Here is a 21,040-nt window from a genome sequence, read left to right as displayed (position 1 = left end):
TGCGCAAGACTTCAGATTTATTAGCCGCTATAGGGAAATGACGAGAAGAATATATCAAAGTGCAGTAAACTGAAAAACTGTTTGCGCTATTAAGACACTATTCAAATAATATGGTAAGAAATACCAGTTTGCAATAATAAGCTGTTTTGTACAGCTACAAATAACTGGAAGCGAATGACGCCAGACACATTAAAATGGCTGCGCTTGCCTGAAAGTAAGGTGGAGTTCAGTCAAGCAGACTGTGAGGAGAGGGAAACATTGATTGTCAGTTAAAACTATATCCACAAACAATGTTTGAATCATTTCTATTAGGAAAAGTAAAAGAAACAAACAAGTAAGTAAGATTATTTATTCATTCATTCATTTTAGGAACAGGAAAAATAAAGAAGCACTTGAAATATTTCTAATAAATTGCCAGGTTTTTATTTTAGATATATGGTAAAAATGTCTGAAACTAAATTAGCGAAATTACTTAAAATTCAACCCATGTTCACTTCATTGTGATATTATGATGAAATACAATGAATATGATTTCCATCTTTAAAAGCAGTGAATTTATTATTTAGAGTTCAAAGGTTATGACCTTTTTCAAAGGTTATGAAAAATTATGTCATTTTTTATTCATTTAACAAAAGTCAGAAATAGCTCAATTAAAAAGAAAAATAAAAAAAAGTTTGTATTTCAAGATGTCAATGATGCCAGTGCTCCACATTATCCAGGTCTCCCGAATAGCATCTTGTGCTTCAGTGAAGCAGCTGGGAAATCTGAGGAGTCAACATGGACAATATCACAAATATGCTTCCATTTGTTTAGTGCCCTACTAGAACTAGTGCTGAATCTGAGTGAGTTCACCTCACATTTACATCATGTAGCCTATCTGAACATTTTGTTTAACATTTTAGAAATCCTAAAACTTTGCATCCCAGTCGAAATAAAAAAGCGTATGTTTTCAATGTGACTCTGCACCGTTGAACCCAACTGTGAAGGCCAGATATTTGACAGGTCGATGTCTTTCTGCGCAGTTCTGCCAGCACGCAATACGCGAACAGCGCGACGCGGCCGGTGTAACGCGCAGCGTTAGCGTTAGTCCCCATCCACACTGACGCGGGACTCCAGCCCGGTTGTTGCGGCATCAGCGGTAGGAGGAGATACAGGGATACAGGGATTCAGAGGGATACAGGGACTCCTGCAGGCAGATTTCAGCAGCTCAGACTCGCAGGTGGATCCCGAGCTCCGTCTGAGACCCGAGCGCGCGCGCACTCACGCACTCGAATTAATGAATAAAATCATTAATACAGCGAGCTCGTGTTCAAACCAACTACAATGAGAGCAAATCTGTCGCAGTCAGTCCAATCCTCATATGACTCCCAGCCATTTAACATTTGATGAGCAGTTTTTTGGAGAGCTCCTTGGATTGATCCCAGTGTTTTCCAGTCATGAAGAACAGGAGGGAATATGTGGAATACTGGAGCGCGATTATAGTGGGTCTCTTCTGGATTCACAGCTCTTTCGGGATGCCCCATGTCATACGGATAGGTAAGAGAATGCGTAACGGACACGGACTCTCTATCTGACTGATCGCATGTTTTTATGAGTGTTTAAAGTGCTTGGTTGGGTCGACCTGGTGTTAGTTTGCCTTTCGTATTCAATAAAGTGAAATAAATGTCTTGCACGGACTGTTTAAGCGCTAGAAATGTAGATGCGCGTGCCGTGCGTCTTCGGAACAGATGGTGCTGCATTGATTTCGTGATTTCACGGACATTTGGAGAGAAAAATGTTAACAGTTGAAAATATAGCACGTGGAATTAGTGACATTTGGCGAGAACAGTGGCATTGCGGTATTTCTTGTAAATTCACAAGTTCACAGTCTTAACAGGTGAGCTGGGAAACATTGCGCTGAAGTTTGCCTGGAAACCTCAGCTTTACGCGCCGTGTCGCCAGACTGAAGGTCCTCGCTAATACAGTGAAAAATAGTGCACTCATGCAGCCTGACAACGAGAGATTTTTCTCCGTCTGAGAAGCTGAAATATGTGTGGCGCGTGGAGACAGGAGCCCAATAAAGATCAATACAGGTTTGTCTGAAGGCAGATCACTTTTGACAAGTGGTTCGATGCAATGCAGAAAAATGGCTCTAAATGTCATTATGAGACATTAACATGTCCAAGCACAGCCTCCAACTTCCCCAGCACATAAAGAGAGAGTGGCACATTCATGCAGTTCAAATAGAACATTTATACACAGAGAATGACTTTAGTTTGTTCTATTTGCATTTTACATTTAATTCCATTATAGTTTGGCACTACATGTAAATGAACTACATTTAGTGTTTTGTTTTTCTTTCCCCTCTTCTGAAGGAATCACTGCGATGTGGATTTTTTTTTTATAAGACCCCGTTATTTGGGAACATTTAGAGGAATGTGTTTCCTTGGCATGTTCTGGTTCTTTCTCTCTGGATGTGATTGATGACTCTGGCTGTGACTTCAATGACATTGTGCTGGAGATGTGTGATTTTTGACAGCTCAGATCTCTCTCTCTTTTTTTTTTTTTTTTTTTTTTTTTCACGGCAGTGTAAACGGAAATGTTTTCTCAACAGCTGCTTTAATATTTCAACGGCACATTTGAAATGAAAAATAATGTGGCAGGTGTGTGAATTGAGTCAAATCTGCTTTGAGAATATCCTCAAGTAGACAGATAAAGCACTGATCAGTGTGTGCTTCTGAAGAACCCCTGTAAATATGATCATCAGTATGCATGACTTCGTGGGAGTGCATATATGTGCATTATTCTCCCACTGTGCACAATTTGTGCTGCAAAATAAACTACCTAACAAGCAAAAGCCGTCATTTCACCGTCTCGGTTAACTATAGACCCGATATAGTCCGGCTATGAGTAACACACTTCTAGCCAAAATAACCTTGAATTTGGTCACATGTCGTTTTTGCCAGAATAACTTGTGAGATGTATGATATTCCATCATGTAAGCAAAGTCAACAGAGATTACACGGTGTTTGGTTTCATTTCTTCACTCATTTCATTTCATTTCTTTGTTAATTGATGACTGGTCTATTCTTTGGATGCGGTTTAGACGTCTATTACATTTTCTCTGACAGCCCAAATTCTGCCTTGTTTTAGCCTAGACGTCCGGGCTGTGTTTGGACGCTGTTAGACATCTTTCAAACGCAGAATTGCTTGCTGGGTAAATGTGTGTGTGTAAAGGCATTGGTCCACCCTGGGTCCAGCAGAGGGCTTTCTGTGAGTTTGCCCTGTCGTCAGCATGGAAATGAATCGGAGAGGCTTGTGTCTGAAGAGAGCAGGCAGGGAGGCAGATCCGTGTGCCAGTTTAAGTGTTACACCATCAACACGGGCTGTGTAATGGTGGGCATCCACAGCAGACATGCCTCCATTGATTTCACTGTTTTTACAACGCACTTCTCCGAGGCCAGATGGTCGATCAAACTCACTCCGCAAGACTGTAAATGTCGAGGGGAAGAGCGGTTCCGCTGTGCCTGTGTGTTATTAGCTGTGTGTCTTGCCCTCCTGCTATGAAACTCGAACGGGATCCGCTTTGGAAAAGCACAATGCAGTGTATCGTTACAGTATTACAACGTCTGTTTGTGGCGGAGCCGTAGGATTTAGTGAACTCTAAGTATTTAGATCCATGTTGTTTGGGAGTGATTTAGCGATCGGCATGGTTTGTTTGGCATGGCAAAAACTGTGATCCTGTTGAGATATACTGAGAAGCCAGGAGTAAGACACGTATGATGTAGAAGAATTGCAAACGTCTATACTGTACATTGACACATATGTGCTTTAAGGTCTGAAATGACCTCAGTAGGGCCACGTTATCCTTCATTATGTCACATGTCAGTCGTCCAATCACTGCAGATCCAAAAACAGCCTTTGAGGTCAAACTCAATGGGTTTTCAATACCCAGCTTGACTTTTTAGTGTGGTTTGGATTCAGTGCTGTCACTCAATCCTTTCAATATCGTTCAGGGCAGCTGCAGCCTATCAGAATCCACTCCAGTTCTGGCAGCGAACGCTCTGGATCGCATCCAAATGTCACTGCAGAGTACTGCATATGTCTTGAAAAATAATGATGAACTCTCAAGAGATTTGGCTTTTTTTGAATCCTAATTTGAAAGAATTTGTCTTGTACACTGTGACCTTCAGAATGGGCCAATTTAAATTCGATTTTTCGAACATTTTGGTATAAGTTTACACGCATCGCCTTTATAAATGTAGAGTCTTCTGGGTTTTTGCTTGTGCATTTAAGCTGTCTCATCTGTTGTTCAAGAATACGATTAATGGAATAAATGTAATGCCTTTAAATGAGAGAATCAGCGCCAAAGAAAGATTTATTGAAAAATCAATGGCTTTATCTACCTAAGAGTTACAGTGCTTCATTATGACCAGTTAATCAATCTCACACACAGTTATGTGTCACTTTTAGTTTTGCCTTTTTCCTATATATATATATATATGAAAAATAAATAAATACTAAAAGCCGTTATTGGCTGTTTTGCAAATGGCTGTTTCATACTAGAGACCCTTGCACTAATTTAAAACACAAATGTGCTGCAAATCCACATCATGTGTTCAGTACAGTGTATTTGACACACACACACACACACACACACACACACACACACACACACACACACACACACACACACACAATGATGCTTCATATAACAGTATCTCTGCACTTTTCTCGTTTTTTTAAATGCTCTTCACATTAAAAGCACATGATAGTGTGTGAGGCTTGTGTCCCCTAAACGTGTTTCACGTGCGGTGAATTCCCGCATGACAAAAGAGCAGGAGGAGGAGATAAATTTCTAAAGAAGCTGACAACAAGAATTGTGTCATCGGTATAAGATGGCCATCAGCAGCAGAGTGAAAATGAATTTTTTAATTTTTGTGCAAATTTAATCTGTAAACTGTCGTGGGCGAGCTAGAACTCTCCCTGGAGAGACTCGAGGTCGATGTGCGCGCGCGTGATTCGCGGATTCGCAGGACGACGCACGGAGCGGTTCGAGCCGCGTGCACGAGCACTGTAGCGCCAGTGTCTCACACACACGCACACCGAACTGCATGTGGTTTGTACACACGCACACAGCTGTGTGGTTTCACTGAAGCTGTTGTACATTTACGGAGTCAGCACACTTATGGCCTGCCGATTAGCTTCAGTGCCGGTAATGAGAGCGACCAGATGTCGCGTTTGTTCACATGAAACCCTGAATCAAATGCTCCGTACTCTCTTCTCTCAAATCAGTGTCACTCTGTTATTCTGAAGCTGAGATCTACTTAAAAACCGACTAGACACACACACACACACGTTTTCGCATAAATTCAATATGTAGCTACACAAAAGATTTGAAACGAAAGGGAACCAAATGGTGCATATAGTGACACACATTATGTTGATTATGTTAATGCAGCAGAAAATCTCCATTACACGAGTTTGAAACTTAATCTGAAAATGTAGGCATTCTGTAGAGCATAATTGCAAGGGTTTGAGGGTATGAAAGGACTTGGACACACCCGAAGCGTTGATAATCAAGCATTTTGAAAAGCATGGATTGACCCTTACAAGCTTTCCTATCACACTTTTAGTTAAAGTTAAAAAATCGAATAAATGTCAACCTCTGAAATGACTTTCCTTTTTGACTGTCACTTAGTCTGTGCAGGCTTTTGGTTATATCAGAAATTGGCAAATAGCTATTATTTTATGCTAATGTTATAGGTAATGCTGTCTTTTTAAAATCATAGCAATAAGGTAAAGTGAAGTGTGTAATTTGTGCACTACCAGCATCGTAATTGCATTCAACATGTTTTACTTTTTCAGACAGATTTCTGCAGTTGACGAATATGCAGTCTCACCCCAAACTCACGCCATTTGTTGAGCCAATGTTACTGTCAGCTTACCCTGCACATTAAGCTGGAGAAGAGAAAGAATTTCAACATTAAAAAATACATCAGATTTAAAGTCGCAATGAAATGGAAGTAGCGACAGATCTTTTCTTCTATATCGAGACAAGAGTATTGAAAAAACGTAGGACGGGGACTTCTATGCATGCGTTGTTGATTGGATTTTCCATTCAGGATCTTCCATTTCCTCACTATTGAGGAATCATGGAGCAAAAGAAAACACAATCTTTCGAGAAACGCACACAAAGGCAGCGGAGTGATACAGTTAATTTTATATAAGTATATTTTTAAGTAAACTTTATGTAGAAAGCATACTAATATCAACGTACTTGTAGTATACTTGTAAGTGTACAATTGCAGTTGTGACTAAATTGGCCCACTTTTTAGTGTATAAAAATATACTTTTAAGTATAGGCCTACTTTAAGTGTAACAGTAGTAAACTTTGAGTGCACAACTAGTTATGGCGCTTTTCCACTACACAGTACCAGCTCGCCTCTCCTCGACTCGACTCGCCTTTGTTTGGTTTTCCACTGTGTAAAAGTTGTACCTGTACCTGCTTCCAGGTACTTTTTTTCGTATCACCTCCGGCGAGGTTCTGAGCGAGCTGAGGCGATACTAAAATGTGACGTGAAAACACGGCAGACTGCTGATTGGTCAGAGAGAATCGTCACTATTCACCGCGTCATCATTGCACGCGCCAGACGGAGTATCCTGAATAAAAAACAGCAAAAACAAAAACATCCAAAAACAGCATACACTCGATTTCCTCCATTGTCCTGTGTGTGTGTGTGTCGCGTAGAAGATTAAGTCACGGCAGTTTCCTGCGGCGTCGCTATGACGACCAGGTACTATTGTGGAGGTACTATCTGCAATGGAAAAGCGAGGCGAGTCGAGTCGAGTTGAGTTGAGCTGGTACTGGTAATGGAAAAGCGCCATTAGTGTTTTGTTTGTACTGCAACTATACTACAAGTGAAATTATAGGTACTGATAGTATACTAGTTAAATAATTACTCTCAGTAAACTAGTAGTTTTATACTGCAATCATACTTGTAAGTTTTCTTTAAGTGAACCTAACATCACACTTATAGTAGATTACACACAAATCACATACTCAGAATTAAGAACATATCTGTCGTCTTTACAAATCAATATTTTCTCAATCAAAAGAGTGAACACAACTACAAGTCAAGTATACTTAGAATACTTATATATTTTTAATTATATCTTAATCAAAAGACTAAGTGTAGGCCAATTATACATAGACATTTCTGTCAGTGTAAGTCAAGTATACTAAAGTGTGATTTTAAGTGTATTTCTGAGAAGTACAATGCCTGTTTTTAGTTTAAAAGTAGGAGTGAGCGGGGCATAAACTAACGCGGGCTAGTTGTAACACACTTATTTTAAATACTTCCACACATGCTAGCATGACGAAACTTAGTGTATTTACTTGCCATATCAACAATATAGAGAAGAAATTGTACCAAAATTCAGAAATCTTTAAAAGATATCACTGAATATTTATTTAACCATAGCAAAAGTAAATTTCTTATGATCATTTTTCATCTCTGTTTTTTGTTTATTTAAAAATTAGACAAATCTGATATTATTTTAATCCCCGATCTGTTATTTAATAGTTGAAATAGTTATTTAATGCTTCGCTAAGACACTAGCTGGGTTTAAATCCCAGTTGCACAGGCGGGGCATGTTGTCACACTGCGTTACAATGAGCCCCTAATCTAACTATGATATTCTATTCTATACTTTTATGAATTCTATTGAGAAACCATGAGAAAAAGGTGAATAAAGACTGAGAGCCAATGTTCAGAAATGATTAATTATTTTGTTTTGAACTATGCTGTATAGCTGTGTTTCGCCGTGTTTGTTGTCAAACTCAAAAAAAATGGTTTATTTCTAATTATTAAAAAATGCCATTATTTTATATAAAAAAGTTAATAATTGTATTTTATTGACAAAATATTTTAGTTTGGCTTGTATAATCTGTCATATGCTCATGTTACAATGTACTATGGGGCATGTTGTCACATTTCACTTCCATTCTTTGGGGGTAAATCAAGAAAAAATATGCACTGTATTAAAACACTACCACATAAGTGTACTAGACGTGTGAAATTAATGCGGTAAAACATAAATGCTCTGAACCTTAAGTAGGTTTACACAAACTGAGAAAGCGTTAGGTTGAGCCCTGCTCTCCCCTACAGTAATAGCACACTTGAACAAACCTCTTTTCTGAAGGGTTGAGCTACACATGTAAACGTGCCTCCTTCTTTCTGTAGTTGCATATAAAGGTCATAGCAGTGAATAGAGATAACATTACGACAGTGGCACGAGAGTGAACTAATTCACTGACACACAAGGTCTTCCCTTTCACCAAGAGTGTTCTCCCAACAGATGGTGTTTTCATATCACACCGCAAAGTGTGTGCTAGGTCTTTCAGCAACATATGCTCTTTATAATAAATAATAAGCTGACTAATCTCACTCCGATACACCCGTTCCTCGCCTCGGAGGATAATACGCCAGCTCTCTGATCAGTCCCCTGGATGTGTGTGACCTTCCGGCTGGGAAAAATACATAGCTTGTCAATGTAGTTGTTTTCTCCGTCTCGCTCCTTCAATTTCACTCTTGCTCTGCGTTACTCTTATTTTAGTTGTGGGAGGTGCAACACCAGCAGACAGAATCAAATGTCACGTCCACCCATTTGTCTTTATTACGAGCGCCTGTCCAACGCATCCGATTCCCACTCGCTCCCATCAGCCGGCCCCTGCTGGGAAAGTCAAACAGAATTAAACCGTCCAAACGGGAAAACCCGGTCTCGGGTCGCAGCGGCTCGAAGAATAAACAGCGGCGGCCGTTTCTCAGTGGTGCGAGTGACCAGAAGAGCGAACGCTGAATCTCTGCTGTGAGAACGCTGGAGCCAGACGGAGCTTGGGAGACTCTTATTTAGTTTGTTAATTAGCTCAAACCTTTTGATCCCAATTTAAAAACCTGCCACGTTGCTGCGCTCGCCTCTTTTGTGCATTGCCCCGAGCAAAATAGAACGGAGCCCATTTTTCCCCCTTTGCTTTTCAAATAGTGTGGCATTCAAGTCCTCCCCCGTCACACACTCCCTCCGTTTGATGCGAGCTGCCTTTTCTGTCTGCCGACAGCCTGCAGAAACACACGTACGGATCACGTTTCCTTCAGCTTCACTGAGCATTGGTGACATTACGGTATATTGATTTAAATGTACATGTGAGGAGGTGAAAGTGAAAATGCACAAAAGACATTCCTATTATCTCAATTAGTTCGACTAGGCAGTGCGATTAAATTGAGAGCAAGCGCAGACTTAACCTTCAGAAATGTCTCCAATTTATTCGACGTGTGAAATATTTGATACACTATAAAATTGTTTGCCTAACTTAATAAAACTATGGCATTTCCCACCAGGTTGGAATGAAAATTCACAAAAGAGATAACTTTTATTTCTTCTTTATTATTATGGTTCTAATGAGATTATAGTGAGCCCAAATGGAGATTTTTTCTTGAATTGCTAAAGTCTAAGTGTGCAAATATTTTGATATGTGAAATATTAGATAGTTAGTCTAACTTAATAAAATTATAACACACACATTTCCACAGAGTTGAATAGAGTGAGTTGAGCTGCTCAACTTAATTCAGTTAGTTCACTTCAATTTCATTTGACTTATGTGATTTTCACTCGGAAATAATATACTTTTGCTGATGCAATTATAATTAAATGCAGAAGTAAAAAAAAAAAAAAAAAAAAAAAAAAAAAAACTATTTTACTACAATGTATGGGCGGGAAAAGCAAGAAGAGACTGTTCTGCACTGAAATTAGCTCTAACTAATACTAACAAGTGAATCAGAATAACTTCCCTCTTGCAGCATCTCTTCTCTGATGATGAGGGCGGGGCAACCTGTCACTCACATGAGATCAGCCAATAGCAAACCACTACAATCCAACCAGCCAATCAACTCCCCACGGACAAAATCAAGCCACGCCTACATTTGTTCTTGTTCCAGAAGCGTTTCACTCGGATATAAGTCACTATAGGGAAAAAAAGACGAGCGCAACTTCCCTTTCATGACAACTTTGATTTCAACATTCACTCCCCTGATCTAATCACACTAATTTAATCAGAAATCCACTGTCCAGTTAATGCCAACAAAAATGAAATGTGCAGTAACAAACATCAAAGGGTTCAGATAACTTGCACTTTACAAATGTAAGTGGATTAAACATAATGAAATTAAGTGACAACATGGTTTAGCTTATTTTGAATGAAGTAAATTTAACAAACAGCAAAAATCTTTTTTGAGAGAGAGAGAGAGAGAGAGAGAGAGAGAGAGAGAGAGAGAGAGAGAGAGGATTTTTTCTTTCTAAAATACTGTCTCGTCTTCCAGCTAAATATACAGACAGATTTAAGTAAGCCCTTTGTAGGCTGATTACCCTAGAAACCACCGAAACATTTCTCTGTTTGTATGATTTTGACCCAGTGGTGTCAGTTTGGGGCGCATCTGTTTGTTTGTGCAACTGTGTCAGACAGTTCAGGAAGTCATTTGTTTTTGCAGTTTCATTTGGTGAAGCAGAAAGTACACAATTCACTTTTATCTTAGATGGTCTTAAGAAATATCACTACATCTTCAGAAAATATTGTACATCATTGTAAAACTGTACTCAGATGTGCCAATTTTGCAATCAATATGACATTTTATATGACTAATTTATCTGAGTTATTATGTCCACATTTTTTATCTCTGTCTCTCACCTTTTGTGAACTTTTCAATCTTTTATGTCAGATTTGGAGAAGCATTTGAGACAACCTTGAGGTATGAAAGAGCTGAGGCATAAAACATTCCTCTTGTACATGCTTTTATACGGTGACCTGGAGGGGACATGTTCGGTTCACTTAGTTTTGTCGTGGCCACAACATATAAACTCGTGGGAACGTCATAATATCTCGTTGGCACGAGATCGTATGTTGAGGGAACGGCATCCCGTTTCTCGTGGCCACCCGTTTTATAACATGTGGGAACCGAATCTTCACACGCGACACAGGCTCCTCCTTTTATCCCAGTCATAATTTACTTTGTTATTTGTTAATTTAAGTTTCTCAGAATTTGTTTTTGTGCATTGCCTTAAACGGGACTTTATTCGTGACCCGAGTATTTCATTCAAGCCAGCAAATTTCTGACGAAAAAGCCCATTCAACTTAAGAATGCGCTTCAGGTGTCTTTCACTTATAACGTACTCATGTCTTAATGCCAGAGACCGCACTATATTTTTATATGACATTCCTAATTCAAAGTAAAATGTTATTCATCAGTCATCTCCATCTCCGACTGCTGTTTATGTACAGTATTGACCGGTGTGGTTCCCTTAACATAACACGAGAAAAATAAATTGTTCCCTCAACATATGATCGCGAGGCCACGACTTTACATCGCATGGCCACGACATAATGAACAGCTCGGGTAAAATGGCCACTAATGAGGTTCATGGAAGGAATGCTAACAGATATCCGGCAGTCATTCTGAAGTACCTGGAACTTAACTCGACTTGCTTTCCTAATAGGCTCCTGTTGCAACCGCTAGCCCGTGATCTACAGGCAAGACATGAGTTATTGTGATCATCAGTTCATTGGCACTCAAAGAGGTCTGCGGAGGTCAACCACAGCTTAGCTGAATGAGAACTGCCTTTGAATTTCTATTGAGTAACAGTTCTTTTCTCCCACGTCTCCTTTGTCCTTCTGAGAATCTACAAGTGCTGTAGAAAGTTTCTGGTTTGGGAAGCATGCACTTAACTATTGTGTGTTTTAGCATTCCTGCAATAAAAGGCCTTTGCATCAGATTTGTTCCATTCCCCTGAAGATAAGTATTTGAAAAGATCAGCTTAGAAAGACGGACTGCAACTTTCATAAATGAAGTGCAGTTAGATAATTGTAGGTTTGCTTGAACAACCATTAATAAAATGGCCATTTTTAAAGAGCAACAAAGCTTTTTTTTTATGGATTCATCCAGTTTTTCTCTATATGCATTTCTATGCATTTGTGTAGCAGGAGAGATTGGAGTGGGAGCGGAGAGTGTTGACCTCAGATATAGTGGTAGTGGAGGTCAAGAGACCCACGAGTCCCAGAGCATCTCAAATGGATGCTCCAAAGAAACAGCACTTTGCAAGTGAAAAGAGGGTGAGATGTTATATAAGCAATATACATTTTCCAGGAAAAGAAGTCAAAGTCTTGTAATGGTCATTGATGAGTACATCCAACAGTGCTGGACATGTTTGGTAAAAAAACAATAAGAACTTTGCTTGGAGTCTCACTTTCTGGCCTGAGATTGTTCATTTTGCGACTTAGGCAGTTTTTAAGGGTTCTTGCCTGTAGGAAATAAATAATGAACTGCTGATTAAAAGATCACCAGCACTGTAGAGATCCAATAAAAACAAGTCCCTGCATGGAAATAGACTGTGTTGAACAATAAGTTTGAATACAGAATGATGGTGAAAGAATCATTAGCTGATTTAATTACCACACTGTTCATTGATCGACATCAGATGTGAACTTGAGGTCGTGAAATTTGCATGAATACACAGAGTTGGAAATCAATGGGTATTATTTAGCTTTAAAGAGTAAGATAAATAAATATTCATTCTACTTTAGTTCCGAAAAGAAAATCATTTCGCAATGAAACAAATGTCGTTAATTTGCCATGCATTGTTGTGGTTGCACTGGTTTATTCATCATGATAAATGGTTTGTCAAAACACTCTGCAGTTGAGTTTTGTAAGTAACATTTAAGACTGCTGATGCACCTCATGAAAACTGTATACTGAAATTATTTATTGCTTTGAGAGATACACATTTAATCTTGGCATGTCTATACAATATGCACTAGCTTGTAAGGCACTAACACAAAGCTATTACTGAACCGTAAGCCAACAGCTAGTATGGGAAATGTCAGGGGTAGTGTAGAGTCATTCAGGCAGGAGATGAGAGCAGCAAGGTGAACTCTGATCTGAGGAGCTAAAAGATTACCAATAAACACAAGAAAACAAGGGCTTTTGCTGCCGCCCTTGACAATAATGCAACGTCTGGACTTTGAAAGGTACCGCACAAAGATTGGACCACTATAAAGCTCAGAAACGGCAATGTTTTTTGAATGCGTAAATCGATTTGCTTTTAAATGTCATGGACAGTCAAGGCAGGAAACCACACACAAGCAAACTCAGATGTTGTTATAACTATGACGTTTTTCATATTCAGATTCATCTTCGTTGTATCGGGCATTTATTTAGCTGGTGGTTGTAAGGTTATGTGCCTTGAGTTATCAAAAAGTCACCCAGTGTATATGTCTGCATTTGTGCACTTGTCCATAGTGGTAAAAGTCATCATCCACACATGAACACGTTAAAGTTTCAGTGATAAATCATCGGTTATGTTTGACATTAGTTCACTCCAGGTTGTGGGTCTTAAAAAGGATGAATGAAACCCTGTGATTGAACAACATGAAACGAAGCAGTGATTGAAAAGAAAGAGGCACGTCTAGGCCAGGGGACAATCAGTGGGTCTTTGTGCAGTTTTCCCAGCCGGTAATGACATCTGGAACGCCTCGTGCATAGAAATAGGCATTAGTGCTCGGGCAGAATCCGGTGTGGCTGCAACTCTACAAAGATGACAGAATCCACACAGCGAGCGTCTGCGGGATGGGGGCCTATTAGAGACCGAGATCTGTTAGAGCTGCTGACAGACTTGAAAAGAAAGACTTGAGAAGATATTACCTCCAATTATGGGGCTTCCTGACCAGTGTGATCAAGTGTAACTGGGAAGGCTGAGCCCTTTCATACTCTCGACACGTCAACTTGTTTTTCAGAGGTCCCACGATGATATAGAATGGCTTTCTTTCCTCATTCCTTCATCCCTCGATCTCCACATCCTCGTCCTCAGCCCTCTCATCTCTTTTCCTTAAAGATCAGCGATGCAGGGCAGAGTGTTTCAAAGTCCTGAGAAAAAACACCCCACGTTCTCTGAAACGGAAAGTGTTTTTGTGGGGGACTCAACTGCGAAGTAGACCTCATCCTGTCAAATTGCAAATTTAATCCTATCCAGCATGTGCAAATGGTTGTAATCCCCACTGGGACACAATGGTCTGTTCACTACTCCTCCAACCCCTGCCTCATCTGGCTGGATTATAATGTTTCTATTTGAGTAATGATTGCCAATTACACATCTTTATATAATGGCCCTATTGCCATTTGGGTCTGCGCTCAAGTGCATGTTTAAGGATTTTATAAGCAGATGGAACATGAACATGATTATCATCCCCTCAATCAACTAGCCAACCAATAAATCAATTAATAAGTGAACCACATAGCCAACCAGTCAGTCAATCCGTGGTCTGTGACATCAGTGGTCCAATTAATCAACCAGTCAACCAACTGTCAATCAATTAGTCAACTAACCAACTCAGTAACCACCCAAACTACATTACCAACCAGTCAGTCAATCCCAGTAATTCTCGTCTGTGATATTAGTGATTTCAATCAACCAGTGAGTCAATCAATTGCCCAATCAATCAACAAGCCAATCAGTCATTCAACTAACTAACCCTGCTTCCCAATGTCCATACTATCCATCCTAAATAGTATGTGAGAATAGAATAAGTGTGTCCCAAAGCATTTTATGTTGAAAAGAGTATGTCAAAAATCCCTGGATGGTCTACTATTTCTGGTAGATTTTGCAATAACAATGTGGACTTTTATAAAGATCTGTTTGGCAATTAACTTTTAAATGCATAATTTTGCATTACTATGAGGAGAGTCCACATGATCAACATGCTGCTGCATTTCTCTCCAATACGGTTGGAAATGAAATTAAATGAAATGTGGAGGATTTTAACTGTGACACGATGATTGACAGGCGTGTTTACTGTGACAGGATGCGACAGAGAGCAACCGTTGAAGACGCTATTGTATGACGTGCTAGTTTGTCCCAAAGTTTGTCTACTCTTTTGCTAAACACTCAAAAGTATGTACTTTTAGAGCGTAGTATAAGTAGGCGAATTAGGACACAGCACAACTCACCAACCACACCCAACTCCTGTATCAACAAGCCAATCAGTCAGTCTGACAACTAACCAACTCATCAACCACCCAAACTACATTACCAGCCAGTCAGTCAATCCCAGTAACTCTGGTCTGTGACTTTAGTGATTTCAATAAACCAGTCAATAAATCAATCGGCCGATCATCCAACAAGCCAATCAGTCATTCAACTAACCAGCCCTGCGTCTCAATGTCCATACTATCCATCCTAAATAGTATGTGAGATTAGAATAACTGTGTCCCAAAGCATGTTATGTTGAAAAGAGTACTAGGGTACTGGTTTGAAAAAATCAAACTCCTGAACCAACCAGTCAAACTGTCAGTCAGTCAGTCAGTCAGTCAGTCAGTCAGTCAATCAATCAATCAATCAATCAATCAATCAATCAATCAATCAATCAATCAATCAATCAATCACCTGACCATCCAACAAGCCAATCAGTCAGTCAACTAACCAAGTCATCAACCACCCAAACTACTGTACCAACCAGTCAGTCAGTCAGTCAATCTCCCTAACATCCATCAAGCCAATCAGTCAGTCAACTAACCAACTCACCAGTCAGTCAATCTTAGCATCTCTGATCTGTGACATCAGTTCCTGACACTGTCAGGCTCAAAGTACCTTTTCTGTGATTTTCCAGTAATCTGAGTGGCTTGATTTGTCTCAGCTAGAGGGGATAAGCACTGATTGCCTTCCCCAGGTCTTGATGGCAAGTCGGAGTGCTCTCCCCTCAGAAGGAACGCGCTCCTCTGGGGACTGATTGGCTTCTTGGCCCTCACAGTGCTGGCTGACATGTTAGCTGTGTAATGCCGGTACACCTGACAAAGCCCTCGTGATTGGAAGACTTTCTCTGTCCTGCCGAGCCTGAAGTATATCAGTTATCTTGTGTGAATTTGCCCCAGTTCGCAAATGTTGCGTCCATGGTGGATTATCAAAAGGTGATGGATGTTTCACCCGGTGGACTCCTGACAATATTTGGGATGATGAAGAGATGAGTTGGTAACGAAATAACAGGACAGAAATGTTCCCTGCACACAGTGTTCAGACCATCAACAATACAGCTTTTATTGCGTTGCATATTTTTATAGCAAATCGAGCAACGTTTTTTGTCAAACAAAGGAGTGAATTCACTGAACAGATTAATCATTTTTGCACACTGCATTTCATTGCAAAACCTAGCAGTAATCCAGTTTAACCAGGTGCTAAATGCACTGAAAAAGCACTGCACCAATATGTAAATAAAGTAATTCTCATTGTTTTCTGCGCAAACGTGCCTAATTTCTATGTAAATTAGTCTCATTATATATTGTGCCTTATTCACAAATCTCTAGTTTTCTGTCATAAATACAATTTGCCATAAGCACCGCACAAGCAGTAAACTGCTTTTCATTGAACAGAGACGTTTGTGTACAATTTCTATTGATCATGGCAGCACTCATTCATTAAATGATGTAGAAGAGCATTTTAGGCGTATATCCAGATGCAGATGAATGCACTTGCAGCATTTTAAAGAGCCGATTCAGGTGCTTGGATGACAGTGGCGGAGGAATACTGTAGCGCAAAGTCTCGCTTGAATTTCAATAGCGTGACACTTTGGCCCTGTTTACACCTAGTGTTAAGATGCGTTTTGGTCAATCGGATAACAAGTGGACGACGCTAAATAGGTGGTAAACGGTCGAAAATGTTTGGAGCTTGTCCACTTTTAACCCCTTCCAGAGGTAGTTGTAAATGCATTAGACGGGATTACTCTCGTAGTGTAGACGCTCATGTGGTCGAATGTGTTCGAACAGCCACAAAAGACTGTCTTCTCTCCGCCTATACTGACCTGATGAGTAAACATTATGAGACGAGCGCTAGCCAGACGTGATTTAAACTGTCGCCCGAAGACCCAAGTTTGGTTTGATCTTAATCAAGTGATAAAGTGTCGTTTGGCCTGCTGGAATTCCCTGTTATGTGAGAGAAGAATGACTGATGACACTTACCGAAACCAGATTGCAGTTACTGACACTGTAGAAATATGGTGTTTTTTTATTGTTTTTGCACATTTAGAATATATATTTTTTTTTTTCTATTACAAATTTCATACATGTGACTACTATGATCTTAGTAATGCCTTTAAATTCTGAATACTAACAATGGTACATTTTCATAAGGCAGTTAAAAAAAAAAAAAAAAAAGCCTTTGAAGCCTGGCCCCCCATCATGAATTCAGGACGAAGCGATGACTTTTTCTTCACCATAAATATGTTCAATTATAATAAACTTAAATTGAAGTAAAAAGTTCAGTAATTAAGGGTCTAATGAAAGATCAATATCAATGAGTCGGTCAAAATTAAACATTGCCTTATATATAAACTAACTTTTTATAGATTTTATTAACGTAAAAAAATAAATAAAATAAAAATCCAATCTTAAAATTAACCGCATTTGCAATTCAATAATATTTATTATTATTAATTTCTGTTGAGAGAAACACAACAATGTATCTTGAATGATTGAACAATGCAAGATTTTATTATTTATTTTTTATTATTTAGAACATTTATATTTCCACTTATTTCCACATATTTCTATTTATTTTACATATTTAGCAAGTTTATGTATGGATTTCAAAATTGAGACTGTTTACAGATCGCATGCTGAAATTAGAGCGATTGCCTAATATATGTTTGCAGAAAATGAACTAATAAACTACTAATACCAGATTGCAGCGACCACATTGCATGAATTGCATTGATGTGCATTTCATAATACACAGATTTTGAGGGCATCACTATTTGATTTGCGTAATTCCAGCGTATTCCAGTGAATAAGCGGCGCTATCCTTTGTGCATTTAGAACGAGCACGAGTTACTTTTTACTCAATGGCACATTAACTTTGAATGAATGTGTACTGTACTTTGTTAGGGTCAGTTGATGAAATCTCAGTGTTCTGCTCTGACATCAGCCAGACATGCGTTAACGTCAGGGCAGAGCATTGTGGGAATGTACGGCCAGAATAGATAAGTGCTAGTTGCTATCTGGCTGTCAGGTTTTGAGCAATGAATGACATGGAAACCAGCTTTTCTCAACTATCACAAAATGGAGGCACTCTAATGACTTTTTTAGCAAGGCAATTTTAATAGAACATCTCTAATAGCATTCACAATAATTTCATTTGGAGACATGATTGAAAGTAAGAGAATCTGGAAATGAAAGGAGGAAAAAGCCATTTTCTCTTTTGTTAATCTATATGAAGGACTCGATGTTCTTTTCTTTAGTGTATTATTCTCGTGGGACAGAGCAAGTTTCTTTTCATTGTGATGTGTACTTCTGCCTTGAATCTTAGGCAATCCATCAGAGCGTTCAAGACATTTATCAGACAAATAGAGGAACAACATGTGCAAAAAAGTGACTGCAAGGGAATACGAAATACAGGACAGCACATCGGTAACAAACATTGAAGACAAACTCACATTATTGACTTTAATGATAGCAAACAGACTCTTGGTTTACAGAAGTTAGTGTTTGCAGGTGAACTTAGATTGACCTTTCCTTTCCAATCCACTATAAACGGATGCAACTGGTGATAGAGGTCAGTGTTACTACACCAATATGACATATATGGAATAAAAAAAATAAAAAAAACTATTTATCTCGCATCATTCTGACTGTTTTCCCCCTCAGAATTGTGATATAAACATGCAATTGCAACATAAAGTCTGAATTGCAAAAATATAAAAAAATAGAGTCAGAATTATTAGATATAAACTCACAATTGTGAATTATTAAGTCGGCATTTTATACACAATTATAAAGTGAATTACAAAGTTGTGAGATAAAAAGTCGCAATTACCTTTTATTACACTTTCTAAGTGATCTTATGAACCACTGACAACTCCTAAATAATGCAATAATTCATGTACAGTTGAAATTGATCATTAGTAAAGTATGAAAATACAATTATTAAACACATTATAGATATGCTTAAAATAAAAAATAAAGCCTTTATAGTTGCATTTATAAACTGCTTAATAATGTCTATTAATGCTTTATAAATGATGAATTAACTGTTTACTAATGCTGTTATTATAAAGAGTTACCAACATTTTAACATTTAGTTTTTAAACATGAAACATTTTATTATGTTTATTAATCAATTTTCCTTGTGAGGACGAGCAGAAAGTCCTCATAAATCAGGGCATCTCAAGATTTACTATCCTTGTGGGGACATTTGGGTCCTAGCTAAACACACACACACACACTCAATCCACCAAACCTTCTGTTAAAACTCAGCCCAATATTAACCACACTCGTTGGCCTTAACATTCATTTAAATAGTTTAGGGTTCAGTTTTAGACTTCAAAACACATTTTGCAGCAGAGAGAACATGCAGTGGGAACATAATATCAAAGTTGAAGATAAATATCCTGCTGAGTTACACGAGTTACACGGCGTGTTTCAAGCATCCCATATTCTCCTTCATTTATAATGATCGTTTCTGGATAGATTAAACATGTGTTGTGTTGAATATTGCCACGATGCACCGCAACTCTTTTTGGTAGGTGTTCTTTATCCGTTTAGCTTTTGAGTGGAAGCATAAGCTTCTTGTTTTGCAGGATAATCTCTAAATCTTGTAAAAGTGCATAATTTATCTATTTATTTAAAGTTGCGGCCTTCCCCTTGATGTGTGCAATTGCATTTCAGCGGCTGCCATCTATTATCTAATCTTTCTCTAAATGAAGTGGCGACTGTAGCCACAGGCAAGTTCATGTTCGGTTAAAATGGAGTCCTACTTTTTTTCTCCGTCCCCAAACTCTCTGCATTTACTCCGCAGCCCTTCGGGTAAAAGCTGGAATTGTGTCTAGCTGGATCTGTGCCCTAATGTTTTTGTCAGCGGCATCTCTTCACACATTCTCTCTTTCCATTCAAGAGGAAGAGATGAGCTCTCTTTTCTCCTGCAGCCTTCCTCTACAATTATCTAGTTCCTACATTGTTCATGCATTTGCATGCAAGTCGTTTTTTTTTCTGGTTTTCCTGTCTTGCCCTGTGAAAATTTCCTCTCTATTGTCCCCTCAGAGAAGATTACAATGTGACAATACCGAATTTGTATAATTAAACGTGCTAGTGCGGAGGACTACGTGTCTGTGTTGATGATAGACCTGAGTCGCTGCGAGAGAGGAGAGGGCGAGGAAAATAAATCCTGATTGCTCTCTAAACTGCATTAACATAAGAAGTGGAAGTCAGTTGCAGAAGAACAGTTTGCAGTGGCGTTGCATGTTTGCTCAGTGAAGACCGGGTGAGGGCCTTTAAAACGGATGGAGATTCGTGAAGGGCATGTTGAGCAGAAGAAACAGATGAGCGCGATTTGTCTGATGTGTTCAACGATGGTGAACGGGGAGATTTGTTTGCATTCTCAACAAAAAAGACCCCTGGAAATGTCAAGAAATTCTTGACTAAAGAAAAACCAGGTTAGCCCTTTGCACTCGGTTGGATTGGAGACATTGCTGATGAGAAATGCGTTCGGACAGTTGACCTGCGTGGACTTGTCTTTTCTCAGACTAGTAGAAAGAAAACATCCAAAATACACATTTGAGTGTTTATTGTATTGCATTTGTTTCCGTACGATTACAACACACATCTTGAAAGGCCGTTTTCTCAAAGAGATGTCCTCTTCAGTAGCAGCGCGTCCTGAAATGTTATGGCTCTGCAAATGAGTCGAATTAAATATTCAATCATTCGCCCAAATTTCCAGAACAGAAATCTGAACATTGAATCAAGAATTCTTGTTTAATTTTGTTGACATTAGAGGTCAAGGTTTTTCCAGAGGGGATTTCTCTCTTTCTCATTCCATCAATCAAAAATTACTGTCAACAGCCAGAAAAAAAAAAAAAAAAAAATCACCATATTTTAAGTAGGGCCTAATAAAGTGTTACATTATTGATTATTCATTACATTGAGCAACCCCACCCCTAAACCGACCCATTTATATATATTTGTAAAACACACAATAT

The 21,040-nt window shown here is 39.0% G+C and overlaps 1 protein-coding gene across 1 annotated transcript in view; it reads left to right on the top strand.

Annotated features, from left to right (window-relative positions):
* Positions 1 to 1,030: 1,030 nt before the first annotated feature.
* The window catches only part of grik3 (glutamate ionotropic receptor kainate type subunit 3), a 158,276-nt gene continuing 138,266 nt past the window's right edge, over positions 1,031 to 21,040 (top strand). Inside the window, exon 1 of the mRNA XM_079895075.1 lies at positions 1,031 to 1,536. Within this exon, the coding sequence (XP_079751201.1) occupies positions 1,437 to 1,536 (100 nt within the window). The 5' untranslated portion in view covers positions 1,031 to 1,436. The remainder of the gene's footprint in view (positions 1,537 to 21,040) is intronic.

This window comes from Squalius cephalus, assembly GCF_949319135.1.
Source record: "Squalius cephalus genome assembly, chromosome: 15".
NCBI lineage: Eukaryota > Metazoa > Chordata > Actinopteri > Cypriniformes > Leuciscidae > Squalius > Squalius cephalus.
The sequence above is the reverse complement of the archived record's forward strand: the minus strand, read 5'-3'. Positions and strand labels throughout refer to the sequence as shown.